The sequence below is a fragment of the Plectrocnemia conspersa genome, unplaced genomic scaffold (genome assembly GCF_051122295.1).
Source record: "Plectrocnemia conspersa isolate PC_06_02 unplaced genomic scaffold, ASM5112229v1 ptg000001l, whole genome shotgun sequence".
Classification (NCBI taxonomy): domain Eukaryota; kingdom Metazoa; phylum Arthropoda; class Insecta; order Trichoptera; family Polycentropodidae; genus Plectrocnemia; species Plectrocnemia conspersa.
This window is the reverse complement of record NW_028277165.1, coordinates 26264918-26292013: the sequence shown is the minus strand read 5'-3', so window position 1 is coordinate 26292013 and position 27096 is coordinate 26264918. Positions and strand designations below refer to the sequence as shown.

General features: G+C 30.3%; 2 protein-coding genes and 1 long non-coding RNA gene across 7 annotated transcripts in view; 2 read left to right on the top strand and 1 right to left on the bottom strand.

The window, feature by feature from the left end:
* The window catches only part of Doa (CDC like kinase darkener of apricot), a 48658-nt gene extending 41297 nt beyond the window's left edge, over positions 1-7361 (bottom strand). For 2 of the 5 annotated variants that reach the window (XM_088206040.1, XM_088206065.1), the window contains exons 1-3: positions 6706-7361; positions 4669-4900; positions 1694-1824 (exon numbers count right to left, since the gene is read on the bottom strand). In XM_088206040.1, the coding sequence (XP_088062166.1) occupies positions 1694-1824; positions 4669-4900; positions 6706-6707 (365 nt within the window). In that variant the 5' untranslated portion in view covers positions 6708-7361. Of the gene's footprint in view, positions 1-1693; positions 1825-4668; positions 4901-6705 lie in introns of those variants that run through there. The other 3 variants (XM_088206057.1, XM_088206073.1, XM_088206048.1) reach the window with 2 other exon arrangements.
* LOC148239468 (uncharacterized) lies at positions 4774-12503 on the top strand. The gene is made up of 2 exons (XR_015812757.1): positions 4774-4909; positions 11243-12503. It is a non-coding gene; the product is annotated as an uncharacterized LOC148239468 (long non-coding RNA).
* Positions 12504-14826: 2323 nt separating this feature from the next.
* Positions 14827-27096, top strand: part of LOC148239467 (progestin and adipoQ receptor family member 4) — a 63019-nt gene continuing 50749 nt past the window's right edge. The window contains exons 1-2 of the mRNA XM_088191651.1: positions 14827-15036; positions 21074-21635. Coding sequence (XP_088047777.1) covers positions 21272-21635 — 364 coding nt within the window. The 5' untranslated portion in view covers positions 14827-15036; positions 21074-21271. The remainder of the gene's footprint in view (positions 15037-21073; positions 21636-27096) is intronic.

The window sequence follows — 27096 nt, the reverse complement described above, 5'->3', positions numbered from 1 at the left end:
TTTATATACAATTCCATTATTTTTTATTAGAATTGCGAAATAGTTGTGTTCAGCAATAAATTAAGGCAATTAGAGTGTTCTACTCTTTAGTAGTTACTAGATTTAAAAAGACGCTTTATGGTTGCCATATATTCATTTTCTATATATTTCTGCATATTTGTTGCAGAAATTGATTCAAGACATACATGTTTCTACTATCTATTATAAAAATAAACTTGAATTATTACTGATTTTATCAACATAAATATTATCGATATTATTATCAACACTAGTGATTTATCATTTCACATCTTTATTTCGATAAAAATAATTTACCAGAAAATGGTAGCTATTAATAATTTAGACGTTTCACTGCTACCAACTTTAACTGATGTCCAAGCATCATGTTCTGTTCACCGCTTAATAGGTGTAAGGAAGTCTATACATATAAAAAAATCATAAAAGTAGTCATATCTGGAGAACCTTAAATATATTATTGTATTTGACAAGTAATATTAGTTTTTTTGTTTCGTCACAGGACCCCATACGGTTCTCAACTGGAATGTTGCCACAACAGATGAGAACCTATAATACAAAAATAAATGAGGGATTGCAAAAGCAAACTATGTACTTCTAATTTACCACAACGAACGCCCAAGAGCTCTAAAAAGTATTTCCAAAATATCATTATAGAAATTAATTGAAGGACATGGAAAGTTTTTAACACTGGTATACTCAATATTGTATGCAAGAGGATAACAAATATTGCAAAAAAGTAACATAAAATTTTATTAATTAGATTTTGCTGTTACTTGATAATTCACCTGGTCATCCTGCATGTATTTGCGAACTCACCATACTAATTTATTTTTTGAAAATATTTAATGTAACAAATTAAAATATTATCTTTAGTTTGAATAATGCCTTAGATATTTACATTTCACACAAGAAACTGTATTGATAAAATACATCTACTCTTCCCTATTTTATGATCTATTAGATTTCCTGAGATACTCTTTAGATAGAATTCTACAGAAATATTATCTATTGCAGAGGGTCTTATCTTTCGATAAATATTACTTTATTCATCACCAGAAGACCCTAACACAGCACTTAGAACACAAGTTCAAGTATTTTAAACATAGTGTATGACAAATTCTTAAATACATTTATTTTAATTAATTACTACTATTATAAAAATAACTATTCGTCAATTTCAACATGTATAAACGTAATAATAAACATTACAATCACATGCAACAGAATCGCTGTGGTCAATACGGAAACTTTTTTAACAAATTTATAAAGTATTTATATTAAACAAGTTGTTCGAAAAAAAGCGAAAAATCAGGGTCTATAAATTTAGATATATAACAATTTTTGTGGACACAATAACTATCATAGTTTTAATCAGATTTCCAACAAACTTTTCAGAAAAAAATATTGTAAATATCCAAACTAAGTATCTAGCCTTCAAAATATCTATAAAATTGTTTCAAATTGAAAACTATTAAATAAATAAAAAAATCATTCAAAATGACAGGAAATAAATTAAATTACAATAAGTTTGTTATCGACTCATTTAAGATCAGTTAGTTTACTATCCAATAACTTCAATCTACTAATATGAAAATATGCTTACAAGGTTACTGCTTTAACATTGTTGCATCATCAACATAACAATAAATTATCCATTAATACGAAAGTAATTTACCTGTGTGAACGGGAACGCTTGCTATAATTGTCTTCTTGAGGCTCTTCGACTCGCCTCCGTTTCATTGAATGTGAACGTGATCTTGTGCGAGATCGCGACACAGAATGGTGCCTCCTCCGAGCTCGAGGCATCTGAAATAAAACAATAAAAAATCAATACAAATTGCATGTGAGAAAACACTATAATCAAACAACTTTTATCAACAATATAATTTTATATCAAAATCATAAAAGAAATATGTATAAAATAATATGGCAACAAATTATAAAAATATATCAGTATTTTTTTTTTTATTTTTATACATCTTTCATATAGGTTTAACAAATTTAAGGTGGTGTAGTTTAGCGAAATATCGGTTCACTGTGATGCTTTCAGAAATCCTAGTATTAAGAACGTGACTAAAGCAGATCTTCCAGTGATGTGGAAATCCAATGGCTACAGTTACTGTGATTAAGAATGGGTAGGCCATTATTTCAATCCTGAGCAAAGCACCTTAAAGAAACTGTCGAACGTACGACTGAAAAGGGTCTTTTCTTAAAACACAAGTTTGATTTAACCTTTCTAATGCCACACAAGAACTTTGTCGCTCGATGCAGTTACGACGCTAGTGCTGTGTGAGACTTTTTTCGCTCTTACAAGAAACTAATATTTACGCTAAAATTTTAAATTAAAGTAAAATAATTTCTACAAATTGTGGCGACCACACAGTAGGTTCCACATTTGAAAGGGCCATTGTCTCATTGTTAATGACTGTGACCATAAATGATAATTCATTAACAATGAGACAAATAACATCTTTTTTTGACCACACAACACTAGTCGTTAAGAGAAGTCCCTTTGTGACGAAACAGTCACGGATATCGTAAATCACCACATCCGTGACCATTTCCGAAAAATGCGAAAGACCTGGGACGAGCAAAAATCGCTTTCTAAAGGGGCATAGACGATTTCGCCGTTTCTACGAAGCGACTGCAGCGATTGGCTGGAAGATCGCTGCACATAAGCGATTGGCCAGCAAGCGTGCAACCCCTAGAGGATATAAGCCCAGACTCCGACGAGGAGAGGGAGACGGGCCGAGACAGCCAGAGAGAGAAGGTCCGCCAGTAGCCACTGAGACACCAGAAGCCACTTAGTCACAAGCAGCTATCCGAAGGGACCAGCAGCCGCGCTCTCACCGACAGACCTAAAGATCACTCCTGGAACTTCCGAACCACCGGCCGCATGAGGAATTACCTCCTGACACTCGCCGCACACAGCCACAAAAGCTCTGAGGAGCATTTACGGGCATCACCACCTGCGTCAACTTTAAGAGAAACGTCTCGCTGATAATCGTCTTTCCGCATGTAAATATTAACTAATAAAAAGTCTAACTAGAGTCACACCAGTCTCATTGGCCGCGAGGTCAACCACCCCCTAGGGCCACAACTCCTAATTATTTTACTTTTTATCTATTTGAAAAAAATTGTTCACAATGATTATACAGTACATATATTGTTCATCGTGTGTGGATTAGATTTGTTTTGATCAATATTTCAGAAATAATAGTAAATAATTAACTACCAGACAAAGTATGGTAAATTTGTATTTTGTGATTTCTCATCTCAAAAATCAGCAAATTATTCGAAAAAATTAGCATAGCCTTTTTTGATAAAAATTAAAGTCGTACGTTAAGATTAAGTACACAAGATTAATATATAAATTGGAGGAAAACAAAGAAGTTCAACTGTAACATTCCAAAAAATAAACTGAACTGTTTGAGGCTGAAAGAATATTCTAGAAGAAATCGATTTATATTAAGACTGAGTAGCAACTGTTAGAGGAAGCATTAAAAGGACGATTGCCTGTTAATTATAAAATTTTACATAAGAAAAATCTTCACCGCTACAATTGATAGATTTTTATTGGTTGAACTGACTGTAGAGAAGCAATTACGTCACTTTGGTGTGGATTTTTATGAATCAAACCTACAACATATCTTTGTGGAATGACTTATAAGATTTAAAATGAGAGATATTTCAAACAGTTGTTATATGACTATATAAAAGATTAAGTACTTGGTGCAACATTGTTTTGAAACACAAACGAAACTAGATTATTGTATATATTTGCTTATACTTTCATATACTTACCGTGTATTAGATAGAAAAGAGATTAATTTTTTCATTTATCTCTCTTGCACGGGTAAACAATGTAAGGTAGATTATATAAGGTGACCAGATTTTGAAAATATTAAAAGACACAAAATAGAAGATCATCTCGGAAATTTTTGTTTAATAAGGGATGCTGCGGGAGCTAAAAAACAGGTCACCTCGGGACATTTTTATTCGGGTAGGGCAAAGAAAGATGTTTGTTCACCTTAGATTATATCAGCTCCAGATCTCTGATGTTTTACTCTACCGATACAAATGTGTAGATTTTAGTGCTTTTTCGAAGAGCAATTATTTTCTGAATAACCTAATACAATCTCTTCAAAGAAAGTATTTTTTGCAAAATTTACATATTTTAAATTCTTTAGTCGTTATTGGTCCAATTATATAAATTGAGCATACAATCATGCTAATGTTCACACAAGTAACAGATTTATATTGTTATCTAAAATACAATTTTTTTTCATATTTGTTCACCTCCCTTTTTCACCCTAATGAAACATTTTGAATAAAAGTGAAATCCAGTAATATCATTTGATTCACACATTGAAGCATAGAGGTTGGCGTTGTACAATTTTTTTAAATAATCGGTTTGTTGGTCAAAAAAGTAACGGTTAAGACCACCACTGATATACATAAAGTAAAAATAACGACGATGGCAATAGGCGTTTTAATCGGAGCTCGGGCGTGGGCCGCCCGGGATATTCACACATATGGCGCACAAATATAGCATGATGGCGGTTGTTGAGAGCGATCGAAGTCCCGATGGGGCCTAATGGTAAAAACGTCAGTGGCGTGGTCGGCCATATTGTAGATGGCAGGGCTCACCTTCGAGGGGCCAGGAGTGGGGGGTCTGGAGTCCGCTGCGAGGCCGGGTGCGAAGGCGCGGGGGGCAGAAGCGGTGGGACGTGACCAGAGAAGTCCTCCGACTTTGGAAACTAAGCGCCAACCGGACGAGGCGCCAGCGACGAAACAGCAACGCACTCGCGACGCCACACTCCGCCAAACATCGATCTCCTTAAATGTTGCCAGCTGCAGCGACGCGCGCTCGCGGTCACACCTGCGAAATGTAAGTTAAATAGTCGTTTAGGACCAAATATACCAATAAAAATGTATATTTTAAAATTTTCAATAATTAATTTCAAAGTACTTGATAATTCGCACGGCGCCACGCTAATAACATTAGTTATTACCCTTACTGTGTTTCCCGTGATTAGCGTGGTATCACTGCTGTGCGTATGCGTCTGTTCGCTCATCTATGATTTTTTTTATATGGAAAGAAAATTAATATGATAATATTTTATAGTATTACAGATTTAATGGTATAGAAGGCTTCCATAAATTACGTCACAGGCTTATCGTAATTTTTTCTCCCCCTCCCTATATTTCGCAAGGACGGAATAGCTCTGTCCGTATCTCCTAAGACTAATTTTGAGGTTTCAGGTTATTTTTATTTATAAAATAAAATGCGCTATTATTAAAAATACCGACCCCAGTCGCAGTGAGATCTATTGGTGTTAATTTATATTACACGTTTGGCAACATGGTGCCAATTATATACAGATTGAGTCGCTGCAGTGGACAGTGCGCGAGGTCGCACTGGCCGTGCAAGCTCGCCAAAGTCGCCAAGAGAATGCGCCTACGTCACGTCAGTGTTACCAGAGTGCCGCCAAGTTTTGGTCAGAATAAAATCTAAATAAATATATATAAAATCCCCCCCCCTCTACACGTATAATAATTTATAATTGTCAATATAGATGTCACCGATTCCCAGACTTTCAGTCTGGTGGTTTTTAATATTTAGGTATTCATTATGTTTGATTGGTTTACCCAGTTCGTATAGATTTACCCCGCTGTAACGCATTAGGCTTACGCCTGTCAGGTTACAGCGCAAGATTTGAAATAATATTCCAATGAAACACCCCTGACTAAACCTGTGACATAATTTATGGAAGCCGCCTAATGGTTAATTTGTTTAGATTAGTTTTGGGTTTAAATAGCACGGAAAACGCAGTGGGGAGTAACAACTGGTGTTTTTTGAGCGCGGCGCCGTACTAACAAGTAGCAATTTTAATTTAACTATTGATTATCTCTTTCAAATACTTTTTTAATTATAATATATTAACCTTTGAATATCTCTATAAATATGTCAAATAAAAGCATATATTCTTTTGCGATACACTTAATATATTCTTTTTTTTTTATATAATATTTCGCGATACATTTATATATTCGATATATTATTAAATTATTAATTACAATAAATAAGCTATTATCGGAAATGACAAAAATAACTACTTTGTCAACAAAATTGGGTATTAATTTCAAAATCTAGTGTTGCCAGTCCGATTTTTTCCTACGGAAGATAGTAACATTTGCGTACAGAGGTTTTTAATTTGATTTCACAAAACTATTTTTGTAAATAAATATTTGCTATGTTCATTTTTTTGTTCGTTTAATTCCAATATTTATACAAAATAAATGCGATGGCTATTGCATCGTGTGTACATCGCTAGATTTAGTAGATATTTTGATGCCGTAAAGAAGAGGTAAATGGTATAATTAAAAATTAAGAGCTAACTTTTAATAACCCTGGCTAAATGAATAAGAGTTTTTAATAATAATAACAACTTTTAATAACTTTTTTTTAATAACTTTTAATAAGAGTTTTAGCCGTCCCTACTTTAAACTTAGAATATAATTAATAAAAACTGTTTATGAATAAAAAATATTTGTCATGCTTATTATTAACATTAGGATTTCCTGTATTTTTTCATATCACTCTGAAATTATTTTAATGAATCTTTTATCATTCAAGAAGCAACATAAACCGTTTTTAGTTAGAATAAATAAATACAAACTTACATTGATAAATCTTATCGTTTTCGTTCAAGACTTGATCTCTCCATTGTCGTAGGTGGACCACTGAATAATCTGCCGACTAAAATAGAATATGTCCAATAATGCCAATTCATAGCATCATTCGTAAATTGTTATATAACATTTGATTCCTAAAAATTAATTTAGTAAAATGAGCAAATAAAGTCACTGTGTTTAGTAAATTGAATGATTTTTATCATTGCGCTGTAATGGTTGTCAACACCATTTTCAAATATTTACTAAGCACTGCACAAAATAAATTCTACTTTAGCAGAATTCGATTCAAAGGTCTAACGACCACTGGATTCAGATCCCGATATATAACCGAGCAAAATGAAGCACTTATGGTCATTACAGACCTAGCTAACATAGTCATGATCACTTCTTTTATTTTATTCGTGTTTAACTGTTAATAAGAAAAATATATAAGATTTGCTGGCAATAAAAATATAATCAATTAATAGGTTGATAAGTAATTATGATAAGATACATTCATGTGCCATCCTAATGTACAATATTATCTTATTAAAATTTAGAAACTTCATTTTAAATAAAGAACACCATTGAATATATCGATTTAGCACAAATAATATTTCGCGACTACAAGAAGAAACATACTGTCGAATGCCTTCTATAATACTAACAACGTTACATCTTGCATGTAAATAAAACATATTTAGACGCAGTGACGTAGTTTCTAATACAAATTTACATTTTTGCAGTGAATTTTATACGTGATTTATGGTTAGCGATATACAAATGACTAGTATCAAAGATTAATATAATTGGGGCGACCTTATAAATTCAATCGGCTTAATACGTGAAAAAAGTAGGACGTATTATGTAAGTTTTTATCGCGCATATCAAATTTACATCGTACGCCACTGCGTGTGTATATTTTCATAATTTCACCTGATCAAATTTGATATGAAAAACCAACACTTAGGTTCCTTGAACTCGAATTATGTAATCTTTGAGCTGTAAGAATTTGCGACTCAATTTACTATATGTATACGTAAAAAATAAGCAAATACTTTTCAGAAATATGATATTTTATATTTTAATAGAGACATCTCTATGTGAGTAGTGTAAAATAAAAATATTCTTATTTGTATATATTTAAACGCTTCAGATGTCACACGGTATATAGATACCCGTATGTGCAATTTAATTTAATTCATGAAAAAATACTATGTCTCATCTGTTTAGCTGAAAAAAACAGAAAAGGACAAAAAAGCATCTTCCTTCTTAAAATCAATATCCGTTTCCATGGCTACTCGTACTCTTCTTGCAAAATTTAATACCTTCGAATGAATGGATATCGAGATTTTACTGCTAAAACTGTGTTTATGAATAACATATACTTTTACTCATCAACACTCCACATTTATCCGCGTACAGTGAAAAAATATACAAACACAATGGCGGAACAAAAATTTTCACGCTAAATTTCCGCGAAAATTGCCATCTGCTTAAAAATGCTGCAAGCTAATCTTAAAGTATAATACCATGTTTGTAATTGTAAATGTGAATTTAAATTTCTCGGTTATTATTATATATAATAAAAAATAATACTAGCAGTATGAGTCTTAATGGGCTTGTTTATTATCTTATAATTTGAGAGTATTTATTACCCAAATACAACCTGTCTATTATATTTAATTTATTTAATATTCTAATGCAAACTGTTTAGCATAAAAATAATATTTGTTAGTTGATTTAAATTATCGGGATATTTGTAAAAAATATTAAAATATCATTTAGGTGATATATAATGAAAGTTCAATTATTTACTTTTAATGAGTGTTGGCCAAAACTCACATTACCAATTAAAAAATAAATAGCTTTTACATAGTTACATAATGTTTTATTTTTCTTTAAGATCCAAAAAAATACAATATTTTAATAATGTGCGAGATCGTTATTCTCCGAACAGTGGTGGAGAAGCTGGTGGAGGGATGATGACAGTGGAAGATTTGTGATTGGCGTGACAGCGACACTATAGCGGAGGTTGATTCCTCTCTGCTGCGGTTCTCGTATGGTGGATACCCTCTCGGATGCGAGAGGGTATCCACCATACATATCTGAGCGTCCATGACCGTATGTAGTCGGCGGGCGGACCGAATCTGCTATTGTCTTCGAGTGTCTGCCGGTGTCTGCCCTCTTCTCATTAGAGACCAGCCTAAAATATTCAGGGCTGCATAGCTTGCTGGCAAATCACAATCATGCAGCGATCATCCATACAATCGTTGCACTCGCTGTTTAGAACAACGAAATATGTATACGCCTTTATAAAATTACATTTGTTTAATGGACATCTCCGAAGTCGATTTGTGCAACGGTAATTTGTGGCCTTACGGTGCTTTTCGTCTACCCGTGATATATTTTTTCCCGTGACCGTTTCGCAACAAAGAAATATTCTATCAATGCACCGGAGAATCCTTGCTTGTTAAATAATGTTGTAAAAATTTCGGCAAATCTAAAAACATTTATATTTTTAATACAGTATTTTTAATGTAACAAAAACTCAAATGCATTTTGGGTTCAGCGATTTTAACTTAAATTACATATCAATAATATATTTACAGCGGTCTGAATGACCCTTGTTTACGTAATATATTTTGAAAAATAGTTGTAATTGTATTTGAAGAAAAAAATCACAACTCATTTGTAATATTATTATAGTTTATTAGTACCTATACATAAATAAAAATATCACTATTCTAATAACATATTCAGGTTTCATAAAGTTACGATAAATAGAAAATTAAATATTGTATCATAAAAATAGTTTTTTTGTATTATATGCATTACATAACTCTTTTCGTACTTTAAAACTTATTATAGAATGGAATTCACATAGTATGTGTGCTCTTAAAAAATGTTTTTAATGAAATTTTAGAGGTCAATAATTAAATAATTAACTTATCGCTAAGCGAAATTATATTTTATTTAAATATTATTGAATTTGACCTTTTTATCCAATGTAAAAGTATTATTAGATTAAAAATATAAAATTGTATATTATAAACATATTTTTATTGAAAAAAAATTACAAAAGAATTATTTTCACCCAAAAAAATAGTTGATGAGTTAGAAAATCGTTTTATGTCATTTAAGTGTATTATTTGTTTTTGGTATCAATAAAGGCGAGAAAAACCGTTCGGTAGTTGCTAAAAAAATTCTTATTTTAAACTAGCAAATTAATTAAAACAAAGACTCGTGATCATAAAAACAACCGTGCGCTTGTGGTCCGTTAAACTCTTTTCTTGGCCTTAATCGTAAAATCTACAACTTCGTCTTAACAACTTACTTAATTGCTAATATTTTACTACTACATAAACAATCATACATATATAGTATCTATATTAAGCTATACTGGTATGTGTATCATTATTATTCGCATATTCCATCGCTTCGAAACAAATTACATTAAAGACAGTGCTTCTCAGTTTTGATTTAATTATAATAGTCAACTGTTATCGATCGTTCAAACAACATGGGCACGGAACTATTTTATTACTTTTGAAGTGAGTTTCTCATTACGCTCTCCCATTGGACAAAATTTGGATTTAATATGTTTCGTCCAATGAGAGAATATAAAAAAATATTATTTCTTGTAAGCTGTAAAATCGTCCTGTGTTCGTCGTAGAGGGAATGATGGGTTAAGTTATATTATTTTTCGTGACCCGTCAAAATTCCGAAGAAAAATAACTAAAGAAAACAACTTTTGCTTATTGCGTACGTTTGCATGCGTAAAATCCAGGCCTCTGGGAGCTACTTCGGCAGGACCAGCGCACAGTGGTTCGAATCGAAATTCTGACATATAGTAAATATGTTATAAACATTGTGAAAGTTTATAAGGATTTTAAGTTTATATACATTTTAAGATAAATTTTAACAATAAGCATAATATACATCTACTAGAGATATAAACACAAAAACATTTACTACTTTATAAATTCAGATAGTAGTGTGAGTTGTTTTTTCCGAGACTATTTTGTATGCATGGTCTTGCAATACTAGTAATTTACATACATGTTTGAATAATGTATTACAAAATAGTTTAAAACACAATATAATTCAACCAAATATATGATTATTAATAGTCATTGGTTATTCTAATATAGATATAATATAAAACATTTAGGAGTAATTGGAAATAAACAATTTCAAAAATATTTTGGGATCACTGTAACTATATAATCTATCAATTTCATTGATGATAAATTATATAAAGTGTAATTACACCATTATAATTTTGCATTGATGAATTTTCCAATCACTATTCGTAAAATATTAATAATTAGTAATCAAGCGGTGTTATACAATAATTTTTATTCGTGGTTTATTTTGATAGATGAACATTTTTTTTATAAATTTATCAATCTATTTTTTATCTCTCATCGATTTTTAAAGCTATTTAAAAATTGGGATCAATATTTATCAGTATATTGACCAATTTTATAACATATTAAATAACTTCGCTCACATAATTGTCGATGAATAATTCTGGTTACAGATGGTCTGGTTCCGGACATAGTAGAAGAGCATCGCAATGGGCCACCATTCATCAAGCTTTCGTCCTCGCCCGGCCGACTTCACTGAAGACTCCACCTTATTAAAAACATCATACAGAGAAGACCTCCAACTTTAGAGACCGCAGTCTTTAGAGTTGCCTTCTTGATTCGAGGCTCCCGAGAATGCATCTAACGTGTTTTGTATTCTATATATGCAAATTTCATTTAAATAAAATGTTTTGCATTAAAATTTAAAAAAATCTCCACTGGTAACTTAAGATCCTGAAATATTTTTTTTGTACGTATTATTTTACGTATTATTCCTATGTATTAAGTTCAAGATGTTTCTATCTTATGAAATTTATCTAGTCGTTTAATTGTACCCAAATTTTCTACATCTGATGTTTCGTGGGGAAGCGAAATATAATGTATAAATATATGTACTAACGTATTTAGAATATATTTTAAAGTAAGCCATGCCAGGAATATACCTGCTGGAATGTCGGTAAAAGGCAAACGACCATCGCATAAAAACCGTAATTTATTTTTTATTTATTTTATTTAACCACCGTGACTCGACAGATTTATCTAATGCGTCTTGATGGTTATTACACAAACAATAACTATCATTAAACATTTAACACAGTTATTGTGCACACCCAAAATAGAAAAGCACCACTCCACATATTGCATTGACCAAGTAATTGCGCATCCGTCTCGAGACGTTAATCACCCATACCGTCGAAAAACTACTTTTTGTTTGGAATGGACGCGCTATTCTACCCTGGGCTAATATGCCCAGGGTAGAATATATTGTCTAGCGCGTGCTTGATTTCATTTGGAAAAGGTATTTTGTCAAAAGTATTTTAGGTTTAATTACTAGATATGAGGTGGGGTAGTTATCTGTATTTTTATAAGCCTAGTCATTTAGAATCTCTAATATTTAATTTTCATAATAATTTTTGTCTAAAATAACTAATGCTTGAAAAATTATTATACTTTCCTATTTTTTTTAGTTCTAGTAATTTTGAGTGAGTCTTTTCGAATAGTTTCTTTTATATTTCAATCATATCTTCGAATGAATTTTTTTAGCAACGATCGAAAAGTTAAAACTTTTTGCTAAACGATTTTTTGTAATGTTAACCAATTGTAAATCACTATTGTTTAAAATTGTTTCATTTTTAAATTCTGAATTGTTTGTATAAATTTGATGTTTATATTTTTGTTTATTGATTAATAAATCGTTATTTTTTTTCGAAAATATTCGTTTGTTTCGGTTTCTATGAAAGTGTTATTAGTATTTTTTTGCCAAATTTGTGATGAGATTGAAAATACGAATATCTAAAGTTTCTTTTAAAAATCCATGTTATTTAACTGCTTCTACTTTTCTAGTATAAGCAAAAGAATTTTTCTTATATTATGACCTTGATTATTTGTCCATTTGCAGTGATCGTGTCATTTATGTCCGTGTTAATGTGATTGTTTAATTGTGTGGTGATTAGGCCGGTGAAAATTTTATGTTATTTTGTTGCTCTTATCGATTCCAGCACCGGAAGCCAGGACTTTGAGATCATTATGCTATCATATTGTTTGTTTAATGCGATATTTTTGTGTATTTCAATTTCCACTGCTTCGAGTTTTGTGCGAACAAACGGATTTTTAATATTAGCAACAGTCCTTGTGCTAATGAAGTCGATCTTGTTGTCTTCATTAAAACAACGGTCCGAGTTACCGTTAAACTTTTTGACCGCATTTTTGTGTTTTTTTTTCTCGATGTGCAATGCTTCTAGATTTTTTTCCTTTAAGAAGCATCAAACCAATTATGTTTTTGGATTGGAAAATATGTCGGAATCGTGCTTTGCCGATTTTTTGTTTAACCTCTTGGATGTATGGCAGAAGTGCGTTTTCGTTTTCTTTACTATGGTCCTTAAATTTTCTTTTCTGAAACCATTCGACTGAAGCGCGACTTTCACGGTATGGAGTTCGGCATCAATATGATATTGGTCGGCCAAAACTGCAGCTCTGTTGAATAGAGAGTTTGTCACTGATTTAATCTGTGCTTGATGGTGGTGGGAATCTGCATGTAGATAATTGTTAGTGTTCGTATTTTTTCGGAATACTGTATGTCCTAGAGAACCGTCTTCTTTTTTATATTAGTGTGTCCAGGAAGGGCAGTTGACAACTTTATTCGAGTTGTGTATTAAGAAAATTTCTTAGCCATACTTAAGGTTTTTTACATTTTTTCTAAAGCTTCTGTTTCAAAATACTCCATAAACAGATTAGCTATTACTAGCGAAAGTGGTGGTCAACTCCACAATATGTTACTTAACAATGCAGTTAAGGGTTTTGATTCACTGATAGTGCGTCAGTATATAACAAGATCGAAGATGAAAGCAGCAGTTGCTAAAAATTCGTGACCATGGCAGGAGAATCACCGCCGAAATATCGAACAGTAAGTTTTAATCGCGATGAATCCCGAGATTTAAATAATATTAATACTTATTTACATAATACTTATATACTTATATTACCTCTAATGTGTGTGTGTATATATATAATATATATATATTTTTTTTCAAATCTTGGGATTCATCGCGATTTATTCTTACTTGTATTCTATATTTCGGCCGTGATTTTCTGGCCATGATCACGAATTAGTTGCAAATAATTTTGATCCTGAGATTTAAAAAATAATTATACTCGTGAAAATCTAAAAATCCACACACACACACACACACACATATATATATTTTAAATCTCGGGATTCATCGCGATTTATGCTTACTTTTTGTATTCTATATTTCGGCCGTGATTTTCCGGCCATGATCACGAATTGCTTGCGACTGATCATGATCATTCGTGATCATGGCCGGAAAATCACGGCCGAAATATAAAATACAAAAAGTAAGCATAAATCGCGATGAATCCCGAGATTTAAAAAATAATTATACTCGCGAAAATCTAAAAATCCATGTATATATATATATATATATATATATATATATATATATATATATATATATATATATATATATATATATATATATATATATATATATATATATATATATATATATATATATATATATATATATACATATATATTCTATATTTCAGTTGAAAATAATTCGTGATTAATAATGCCCCACTGAAACGAGTATATATGACCAGGTCAAGGACAAGAGCAGTAGCTGCAAATAATTCGTGATCATGGCCGGAAAATCACGGCCGAAATATAGAATACAAGTAAGCAAAAATCGCGATGAATCCTGAGATTTCAAATATATTTATATATATATATATATATATATATATATATATATATATATATATATATATATATATATATATATATATATATATATATATATATATATATAAATAAATATATATTTATATGCTATTTTATACTTATTTTTTATTAGTACATTTTTTAAATAATAGTACATATAATCCAGAAAATTAGAGCATACACCATGCAGTTTGCACGTATACCTACACACATCCAAAGGGTTTTCCTCTCTGTTGCATTTGTGTGCGTGAATGTATACGGATGCGCAACAAAGTGGCGCGGGGGTACAGAGCTAGAATCGGCTCGCGTGGGTTCAGTCCGGCAGCGTCGGCCGCGAGACGCCGGCGTCGCACCGGCCCTCGAGTCGACGCCGCCTGGTCCCAGGGCCCCACTCCCCAGGAGCCCCGAGACCGAAGTTCCCCCTCCTCCAAGAGCCAGTCCCGACGCCGATAGCAGCCCCGACAGACGCCAACTTCAGTCATAAAATCGACGGGGGAAAATGAGGTTATTGCAAATTTTCACCACGCGCCAAGCACCCTTATTCCACAACTATACCATAACCACCCCAAGACTCGAATCAAATTCTAACCCTAAAACAACTCATCTTATGTCATAATCTTCAAAAAATATTCGAAAATTCAAGATCCACCCCCGGAAAAATCGCACTTTTCCACGATAGTGATGTAACGTATGAATGAACCCGACGCGTGTGCCAGTTAGTATAGCTCTAGCCAAACGAAGATGTTTGATGAATGAAAGCGCGCGATTTTCTACATCCACGTGTGTGATATATAAACTAGTGAAACTCGTATGTATTGAATTTACACCTATAACAAAATTTTACATCCTTGCTTACGATGTGTGTATTATACGTAATTAATCTCACACGTGTATAGTGGATAATTCCTTAAGTCCACATAACTCATCAAAAATCATAATCACCATAGCACATATAAATTATTTAATCAATCATACAATTTGTACTGACGTAAACAATGACCATGCCAGAAATATATCAAAACTCAAAAATAATTGCAATCCTTCATGATCATAATCATCAAGAATTTTCCGAAAATTTTAGGGTTAGATTCTATGCTAGTATTTCCGTAACTAAAATGCTTGATGAATATACATATTCATGTCGTGACGTATAAATCTGTTAAAATCGCACGTATGTATGTATTATTTTTATATAGAGAACGGCCGCGAGATAAACTGTTTAAAAATAAAATGCGGTTAACAAACAACTGATCTATTTTATAACACACACGTGCATTATGTAATATATTGTAGACACACTTGGCGCATACGTCGATATTGAAAACTTAACGTATATAGGGCAATAATATTAATTATATTATGGCGATACAATTATAAAAGTTAAATATATATATATATATATATATAGATTATTTTCTAGTTATGCTAATTGATGTTAGTTTCTTTCAAGTGACATCTTCAAGGTTAAAAATATACGCAAGAAAAATTAGATAGCTGATATTGACCTAGAAATAACTTAAGCCTGGGATTTTTTACCTATTTAGAATATATTTATCAAAAGTCGTAATTTCCAAGAGCCAAATATATAATCTAAGCTTTTAAATTGATTTTAAATATATTTTTATTATAAATATATAAATTACATACTAATTAAAAATACAAGTAATACGTATAAATAAATTAGTAAATACACGTTTACATATCAATGTAAAGCAAACCTATTTGATAAATCTATAAAAAAAATATAAAGCCCATATTCTTTGAGAAACTGTCGAATGCGCTAATTCTAGCGTGATTTCTTAGTCATAGAACCGGTAAAAAATAAATGAAAACAGTGATATTTAACATTTCATATTATTTAAAAAATATTACAAAAAATTAAATAGCATGCATATTATAAAACTCTTTTTATTATTATATTAATATTGAATAATCAAAGGAGAGTACATTAAAGTAGTATAAACTAACTGAAAAAGCCCTAACTATGAAAAATTATATTTAATTGTAATACATATTTACGATCTCTCTTAAAATACATACATTTTTATTTATTGTAAATTTTCCATTGCAACCTGACAGGCATGCCCAATGCATTACAACGGGATAAACACAATCAATAACTATTAAGTTATAATAAAACACAAGACTAAAATCATTGACATCAACTATGTTAATTAAAATATGATATTTATTTAAATTTATTAATGACACTCGTAATCCCAATGCATTACAACGCGTACAAATAGGTTGCGAAACACTAGACTAAAATAAAAAATTGTCATATATATTTTATTAATTTTAAACTAATATTATAGCTTACAATCAATATACGATTTAGCTCAATTATATTAATTATTATAACTGTATTGCTATATTATAATTATAATTGAATAATATTCACTAATTCTGAATTCATTCAAACTAAAAAAGCCTTTAGGGTCTATATGGGATTCGATCCCAGTTCTTTCAAGTATTATTTAAAATTATTAGATCATTATATTATGCAGTATATTCTAATCAAAAGCTAAAAAACTCATCTAATATGACGAATAATAAAGTAATCATTGTTTATTTTGAAATTATAAATTTTATTATTTACCATATGAATATTAAAAAATCTATATACTATTATACAATACATTAAAGAAATACTAGCCTAACTTACATTAAACCATGAATTCAAGCGTAATATTATATAATTAACAGCTTATTCAATCCAACCAATATAGATGTTGAAATAACTTATTACATACACAAAGTCTGTGAAATACTATGGCGTTATATGTTTTGATTTGACGCACATCTAATTTTTCAACATTTTTTATTATATTTTATTATAAACAATTGGATTTATTTAGAGAATCTTACGATAATATTTATTAATCCTATCGAGGGATAAAAAAGCTTATTTTCTGTCAATATGAATTAATCGATAAGTTGACTACAACCTTAGCATGCTATAAATCATGTTTGTTCAATTGGAAGCCTAGCGAATTACATGCATTGTTGGATAGTATGGAATTGAATTGACGCTACAATTTACGACCTCTTTAATATAATTATCTTAGAGTTTGTTGTACATCAAACAACGAGATATGATCCGCTATGATCCGAGTAGAATATGGATATGAGTTAGTGACGTCTGAATTTTAACCTTAACTTATGCATTGAGAATTCTATATATCGAATGAAAAAAGTTTTACGAAAATAAATTGAGTTATTCCAACAGTCATTCACATGATTCGACTAAGCGGCAAAGTTCATAATTGAGTTATGAATTTACAAAAGCTTTATAACTAAAAAGTTTATAATTTCATAATTGAACAATTAAATACATACAGATTCTAAATATATATTTTTTATAAATTCAATACCATTTTAATGTACTTATCTATCATTATATGTTGTAATAATCTTACTTTTTCATGTAATTATTCCTGAAAAATAAGTTTACAAGTTGAAAAATAATAGTATTTCGTTAAATGGATTTAACTTATACTTTATTTATATTAATGGCTTTTTCAATAATTACACAATTTTATAGGCTTCTTATATTTTGTCGTGAGTATATTATTTTACTCGTAATTGTGAAACTTTTCTATGAGATCTTGTTATAAAATTGTAAACAACTTTGGAAACTCTAGCTCAATAAATCTCTAATATGCTTTTATAAACTAAAATACTATTTATTTATGGCATTTTTTTTCGATCCATATTTCGCAATTATAAATTCATGTAGTCATTTAAATTATTTAGAAATTAATATATATTATACACTGGTATACATATGTATCTGTGAATACATTCAGAAAATATCAAAGCGTTGTTTGCTAATTTTATTACACGTTTTAAAACATGAGCATAATGTAAGCTAAATAAATTACATAAATATCAGAGGCCGTTTGAAAGCTATGACGTGTTATAGCGTCTAATGTTAATTCTTCTCTCTAGAAATTGAATATATATTTTGGACTACAGTGCGACCAATGGGTCGAATACAACTTTACTTCTCATATAATAAAAAATATTCTTAATGTGACTACTTTGCTTGTTTTTTCGATATCATTGCATCAATATCTAATGTAATAATGGATATAAAAATGCAAATAGTATTTTAAAGATGCTCGTCTCAATTTTATGTATGCTTTATACGATAAAATATAAACGCTCTCTCTAAAAGATACGTCTTAAACATAACATGTTTTTATAGTAATGTGTATTTTTTATCATGCAGTTTCAATAAACACTCAAAGTATAAATAATTATTAATAATTCATTTCTGCAAGTTCGCAGACAATTGAGATTCGAATAACAAATACAAAGATATGCAGTTGCTGTTTTCTGAAATTTTAAAATCTCTCAAAGTCATGTGATAATATATGAATTAAAGCCGCATATTTTTTGCTGTTCAACGTAAATCAGGTTACTGTTTTTACTCTTAGATATGCATAATTTTGGTTTTATTTTAAATGCCTGTTTGAAACAACTGATTTTCATCTTGAAGATGTACATATGTTAAGTTAATTTAAATTAACAGTGATATCCACAATACATGTTCCTTTTGTGTTTATGACTTAATCACTTTACTGCAGTAAAATACAGTGTTTTTAAAGTCGGTTGTTAAAAGATTCAGATATGTGAAACTAATGGTGATTTAATTCTTATGATTTATATTATTGTCTATTTTTAATGTCGCTTTATTGGTGTAGAATGCAGTAATACTTCTTGAGATGGAAATTATAAATTTTTAGCATCGTCATCAACTAGTTTCAGGGACTATATCAAACATGTGATTGTTAAACGATATCTGGAAAATATTGCTCTTTCTGCTTCATACAAATCTATGAAAAAATCTTGCCCATTATTGAAACTAGTGAGTCAATTCTTCTGTAATATTAAATTCGTTGTCGATTTCTCTAAAGAAGTTGAACCATATTGGTAACATTAGTGCTTTCATCTAATGCTACGGAAAAAGATCTGTATATTTTTAATAAATTCATCGTCAGTAAACGGATTTGCTTTGTTTAAAAATGTAAATTGCTTTTACATAACTTTCCTTTATTAATAAATGTGAAGCCATTTTCCGAAATAGTTTTTTTCCCGGATGTTTATTTTTTTGTATACAGCATATTTCTTGCGATTTAATAAAGTTTGAAAGCATTTAAACATAACGCCTTTCAAAATTAACTTTTACTGCATAACGAAAAAATAGTCGTTATTCTTTTTTTCAAGAAACACTGTCGTATATTTTGCCTTTTTATTTCGCCACTTATAATTCAGAATCCATGTTAAAAAATAATGAATTTTTTTAATATTTTATTATTAATCTAATTACAACAATATTGATACGTGGGCTTCAGGTTGGACATCCTTGCTCTAGAATAAATAAAGATTCCATACAAATAGAACGCAGTTAGAGAAAAATTCATTAAGCGGCGCCGTCTCAGTGGGAACGCTCTTTACAGCGCCGATACGATTTTATTGCTTTTGACGTGAATTTTTGCCTTCTGAGAAGTAATAATTGTTTTAGCGCTCTCCCTTTGATCAAAATTCGGTTTGAATATACTTTGATCAGCCCATATATATATATTAGAATTCCATAGTAAATATGTGAGATTCGACGTCTGTCTGTACTAATTCTTCCGCTAATTTTCTCTGAGAGATGAGTTGGTTTAGTTTGTATTTTAGACTTGCACTAATATAAGTTCTAAAACTATAATTAGTTTTAGAGCTTACATTAGGTTAGGTTTGGGCTAGAACAGCAAATGGACGTTTCGCAACTGTCAAATTGAGTTTCATAGACATTTTAGAGCAGCACATTAGTGCCAATCAGTTAAATTATATTTTCGCTAGTAGAAATATATATCTACTGGTGAAAATATATTTAGACTTTACTAGATAGAATATAACTTTACTAAAAAATATAGTTTCTCTGTAACATTTACACATCAGATGTAAATATATTTATTACTACATATAGAAAAGTTGATAATAAATATTTTTACTGGTAAAAATATATATCTACTGGTGAAAATGTATTCCGATATGATTTTACTGAAATTACATATTTTAAAAAATATTTTCGGGATAGATTCGAGACTGTTTTTATAGATTTTCATACATTTAAACTCATTCTTTATTCACTGTTATTAATTTTATTCATCCTGTTATTACAAATTTATTTCACTACTAGGCTGTATACAATATGTTTCATGTATTGCAGTAGCATGTACTCAGTCATCAGCACGTCGCTGTTCAGCTTAACTTTAAACTTAAAATTTATTTGATGAAAATAGTTTAAAATTTAATGGCACAGTTGCCTTAGAAATGGCAACCAGAATGACATGTGCAAATGTCATGTCATTGTTTTGGAGGAGTTGAGTTATGACAGACGGACAGATACATGTATTTTCTGTTTTATAGTATAGATATTATGAGAAGACTTCATATTGATATTTTAAAGGGATATGCATGAAACTCACGCGTAATTTCACAGTTAAAACACAACGTGTGTTAAAAAAGTTTTTTTTTTTAATTTCAGATAATACTTCCTAAACATCAACAATATAATGGAGGGGACGATACTTCCTTACAATGGCAGACAGAGGCCTTCATCGTAACTCTAAGACATATCGCGTTGCGTTTCCAGTGTGGATGGTCAACGCTGACCCTTAATGTGCTGTGATAATAAAATTCAGTATTTTGCGACCGCGCGAAGCGTAGTAATTAATTAGTCAAAATGCCAAACTTGGAGCAAGAGACGAACGGGTCCATGGTGAGGCAACGCCTCGTCAAAGAACACCAGGATCCGATCGACACGAATTTAGATGAGAACCATTGCCCGAAAGACCTCGGAAATAATGTTAACAAAGTTCAAGTGGAAGACACGCAGTCCAACAATGTGGAGATTAAGAAAGAGGCTAACGGAAAGAACAGTCAAGAATATGAAGATCAGTTCAAATTGTTGCTATGGGAGGATATGCCCAGGCACCTTCAGTTCAACCCTTATGTAAAGACTGGATATCGACCGTTGCTGAGCGCGTGGGGTTGTATTCACAGCTTGTTTTATCTCCATAACGAGACCGTCAACATCCTCACGCATGGTAAGTGAAATTCTTATCTAACTATAACGATATACATTAATCACAACCCAATTATGTCAATATATGAGCCGAAAGCATTTATATTAAAAAAAATATAGCTACAATAACTCCTAATGGCTATGTTAATGATAAGCATTACAAAATCTAAATTATATATAATATGTATTATTTTATTATAAAATTACAACTTCAATAATATATTATAATCTAGAAGGAACATATAATTGATATTCGGAAAGTAAAGATATATAGTCCAGAAAATCGTTCTAAGGAATTTTGAGATCGACTAATACTAACTTTATCCTATCAATGGATTTAATTGTATTTAAATTCAGTTTCGCGTTTGCCCAATCCTTCAGAAGTTGTTTTATATAGAACTTTTCGGACACTTTCATAAATGCCTGGCAAAATACGTCGACTATAAATTTCAGCAGCAGTTTCTCCTTTCGCAAAGACAAAAAACGTCGCATTTGTCGGGATTAGGAATTAATAGTCATTTTAAAATTTCTGCAGTTGACTCTAAAAAAACAACAGAGTAAAATCATAGTGAACAAAAAACTGCGAACAATTTAACTGACAACTTTAAATTTACAAAATAAATAAGAGCAATAACTTAAAATTAACTCTGTATATTAAATATGATCTATTGTATTTTTAGATATATCGAAATACTAACGATGTACACTAGATAAATTAACTAGTATGATTTATGATCAAAAGAGTTGTTTTAATAGTGTGCTGCGATACTACAACGTAAGAACTAGTTTCAAGGCAAAAAACTATAATGTCATTTAGTATCATATAACAAAAAAAGTCAGCCATAAGTAGCTTTAGCGTTAAAAAATCAATAACTGTTTGTATTTTAATTATTATTTTATTGATCTCACTTTTTTTTATTATAAATTTCTGAAGCTTCTATTTTTGTAATCTAAAAGATAAATAAAATCATACATTTATGACCCTGATTTGATTACATAAACATTTCTACGTAAACTTAATGAATCATATCCAAGTATAGATTTGTATCCTTTCTAATTATAATATTTCGTTGTATTGGGATTCGATATTATCGATTCAAAAAAATTAAAATAGTTAAGCTTGTAAAATGCTTCTCGATAACCCATATCGAGTCTTTTCGATCGAAATTCACACTTCATCAGACATAAGGGTATACGTAGATAGAAATGTGTTGAATTGAACTTTTAACGTTACGTTTATTTTTTCTAGCATAAACGAATAATATATATTTTTTATATTTATATACACTCTGTATAGTTAATGTACTGAACTGTAAAAATGGCATTTTATATATGTGAACAAACCATAACGAAATTTCTAGCTATAGGACCCATAATATTATGATATTTTCCTTAACTAAAAGTGAACTTATCTTACCTTTCATTTATTTGTTGAACAAATCGATATTAAATAATAAAAATTACATAAGTACAAGTAAACATTAAATAAATTTTATTTCATTTCATGTTTACTGTAAATTTAATAAATTTAATGTAAACTCTATTGCGCGCCGATAACCGCGTGATCTTTGGACTGATTTGTGACAATTCGCTCGTCTACGTAGAACGACAGAAAATCATAACCTGCGCATTTGAGGTCATAAATCGTTCGTATTATAATATGTACTTGGAAGCACTTTATCAATATAAATTATAGGCCAAAGAAAAACATAGTACAAGGTGGTGCAAATATAATATGATTTATTGTAATTTATTTATTATTTAATAAAATAATTAAAAGATAGTAAAATGTAACTTACTTCATAGCATTAATATTTGCCTTTGATTAAAAGTAAGTGATACAATGATCGAATTGTATGTAAATGGATTGAACTTATGACTTATTTTTACAATGAATTCACATATATGCCAAAAAATAATTTGCATTCTCAATCATACAGAGTGCGCTGATTTTCATGAAATTTTCTTTCATTTTCTCGAAAAATATTTTCGTCCCGCGCTATTCATAAATATGCCTTGTAAAAAATATTTTCAGAATACGGGAGTTCCCGTGTCACTTTATCGCCCCCTTTAATGGCATGCTTCGGGCAACTTTTCCTTTTGCTTGTATAATGTCCAAGTCATTCTCCGTAGAACAATATTCATTAGCGTGTTTTACTGGGGCCGTGTTATTATAACTAAGAAAGATTTAATGTCAACGGCAGTACAGTTTATTTCATAAATAATTGCTTTGGTCAAAGTGACGCGGTTCTAAGTGCAGTTGTTATTATATCATAGCTTGCGCAATGATTAGGATTCAATGACAATACGATAATTACTAGTATTTGTGATTGAACATAAAAGATTTTAAAATTAAAATAAACACAGCAATGATTAAGATGATGAAAATAAAATATTTATAATAATTATAACCGCAGTGTACTATTTTATATATTAAAACTATAATTAAACGGTTAGTTAAACCGATTTATTTACCAGGTAAAACTATTATTTTAAGTAACACCCAGATCCGTCAGATAGACGCTAGTGAAATAATGAATATTATATTAATGGTTTTATAGCAAACTAAATTTATAATAGGTTTTGGTTATTATATACAATGTTATTATATATTAATAGTAAATCTATTATATATATACGTATGTAACAACATAATGTATGATTATATAGGATCAGTGATTACAGCGAAAATTGCGATCATAGTTGAGCAATATATATATATATATATAATGCAAAATCTGTTCATATCACAAATTTCAGTATGATTTTAATTTAAAAATTTCATGTTTTAAAAATCATATTAGTAATTTACATTGGTATGATATACTCACATTTCTTAATTTTATACAAATTTTCACTTAAAAATAGAGATCAATGTTAAGTAGTTAGAAATAAAAGTAAAATATATTTGGCAACCTTTTTTTAATCGCATCTTGTTCGCTGACGTTTCGACCACCAATGTTGGGGTCATCATCTTAGGCGTAATCTTGAGCTTATCTCAGTTTCCGCAGACTTTTCAGCTACGTCGTCTCTGATTCCATCTTGTTCTTTGATATGTGTTTGTTTGTTTGTAGCTAAGGGAGCATCAAGTGCAATAATAAGTGGTTTGTTTATAAGTTTAGTATGAGTTTAAAACCGGTAACCATGTATACAAATTTTTTTCACGTCGTGTCTTCTACTTGGTGCTATTTTATTTTAAATTTTGATTTCAATTGTTTGTCAATATTTTTTTACAGATTTTTAATTTTGTTTAAAAATTTTGCTTATATCAAAATAATATGCTCTAAATATCGATTTTTCACTTTATGTTTCTTCAAAACTGTCTCTCAACATTCTCAGAAGTAGAAAACTTTTTGTGATACATATTTTTTTTATTTATATGGCACGGAAAATATTTGTTTATTAACACATTTATAATTATTGGTTTTAACCTGTTCACCGCCACGCGCATGTATACATACGTTGCTTTGTGGGGCCCTCAGCGTCAAGCGTATGTATACATGCAATCGTCTAAACCCGTGTTTTTTAATGAAACTAGAGGGAGATGGCTAGCTATGATTGTTTTAAAAATCAGTTCGTATTCTTACTAAGCTTTTACAATATTAATATTATAATAATTTGAGATAAAACAGTATTTTGTAACAGCGGGTTGACACAATCGTGTTGCAAATTTTTTTTTTCAATGTAAATTTATTAACTATAATTTAAACTAAATAATATTATATATTCAGTACAATGATCTATTCCTCATAACATTTTATAATCGTTATGCCTGCATTACACTCTCTGGAAGTTGGTCAAGGTTGGCCAAGGACGGAGAATATAGTAGTGTTACTTCTGGTTACTTCAGTCGAGTTCCGAACATTGTCGGCAAAAGGACCGAAGTCGGAGCTGCTCTTTCGAGCGCGAGTGGTGAGATACTTCCCCTTTCGCTCTCTCGTCTGTTAAGTGACGAGAGTGAGAGAAATAATGATATGGTTTTTCGCAAACTGAGATAGAACGAGTAACTTGGTTCAATTTCAGTATGCGCGTAGGCGTCCTATGGTCAACACGCATGACAAGCGCTGCATCGTGGTCACGTGGTCAAGTTATAATACCAACATGCTTATCGGGGACTTCAACAGACTCTTACTAACATATTTAAATATTTTAGGGCACTAAAAAAGATTAATTATATTTTTTTTCATATAAAATTAAATAATTAAAAAATAATCAGTGATACTTGATTTTGTTAAAAAAAATCGTTTCGAATATCCTTATGTATTTTCCTAGATCGGTTTATATAAATGACACACCATAAGGAATTCTTATTTAGAATCGATGGCGACAAATTCTAGGATAGTCACAAATGTGGTGTTCGTATTCAGAAGTATAATTTTTATACCTTATGGCATTTTGCAAAAGCCGTCAAAGATTTTGCATAAATTGAATATTTACGAACGAAAAGTTTTCACTGATATTGTATTGGTGAGTGGCCACACAAACTTTTATAATTATCAGTAGCGTAATTTTATTAATATGACAATTTAAAATTGCGATTATTTGGCACATTTTTCGATCGCGCGTAAATATGACAGCTGTACGTGACAGCAACCGTTCTGCGGACGTCATTCACGGCCGCCGTCCGGGCGGCATATGAAATTTGTGGCAGTGTGGCTGCTTCGAACTTCGGTTCGGACAACTTCCAGAGAGTGTAGTGCAAGCATTATAATTATTGCCGTAATAATTTATAATCGATATATTGATATAATACTTATAATATTTCATAATCGTTTTTATTACTTATTTATATGATGATTTTAGCAATTAAATTACTCTATTTATAATTAGAGGGATTAACTTATACTATCAATCATAAAAAGGGCCAGTTAAATAGGTTTCTTTGTCAAAATCAAACATCGTGAGAAACAGATTAAATCACAAATTACTTGCTATAAATCAAAAAGTATATTTTAGATTATGTTTCTTAATTGATTTTTCAGCAGAAACAGTATTATATTTTTTACTTTTTTTGTACGTAATATTCCATTAAAGTATTTTCTTAGATTTAGTTAATTTTCATTCATATTTTTTTATGATTACTTATAAAACATAGTACATATTACATATATTTAAAGCCGAGGTTTGGATTTATAATGTAATTATGATTTTAACTACAAAAAGTAAAATTTTAAGTACAATAATCAGTAGAAAAAATGCCTATTATATTTTTGACATAAATTTATGATGTTCGTTTTTTTAACATAATAATGTAAATTATATAATGCTGCAATTATTTTTTTTGCTAGAATCAGTAGTTTTTTTAGATCGTACGAATATTTCTTTTATGATTATTTTTTCTTCGTTTTACATACTAAATATTATTTTTTATTATCATAATGCATTGGAGGATAACCTGTTAGTGATAGATAAGTGTTATTTGTTATTAAATATTAAGCATATTTTATAATATTGATGAACTTTAAACGTGCCCTATCAATCAT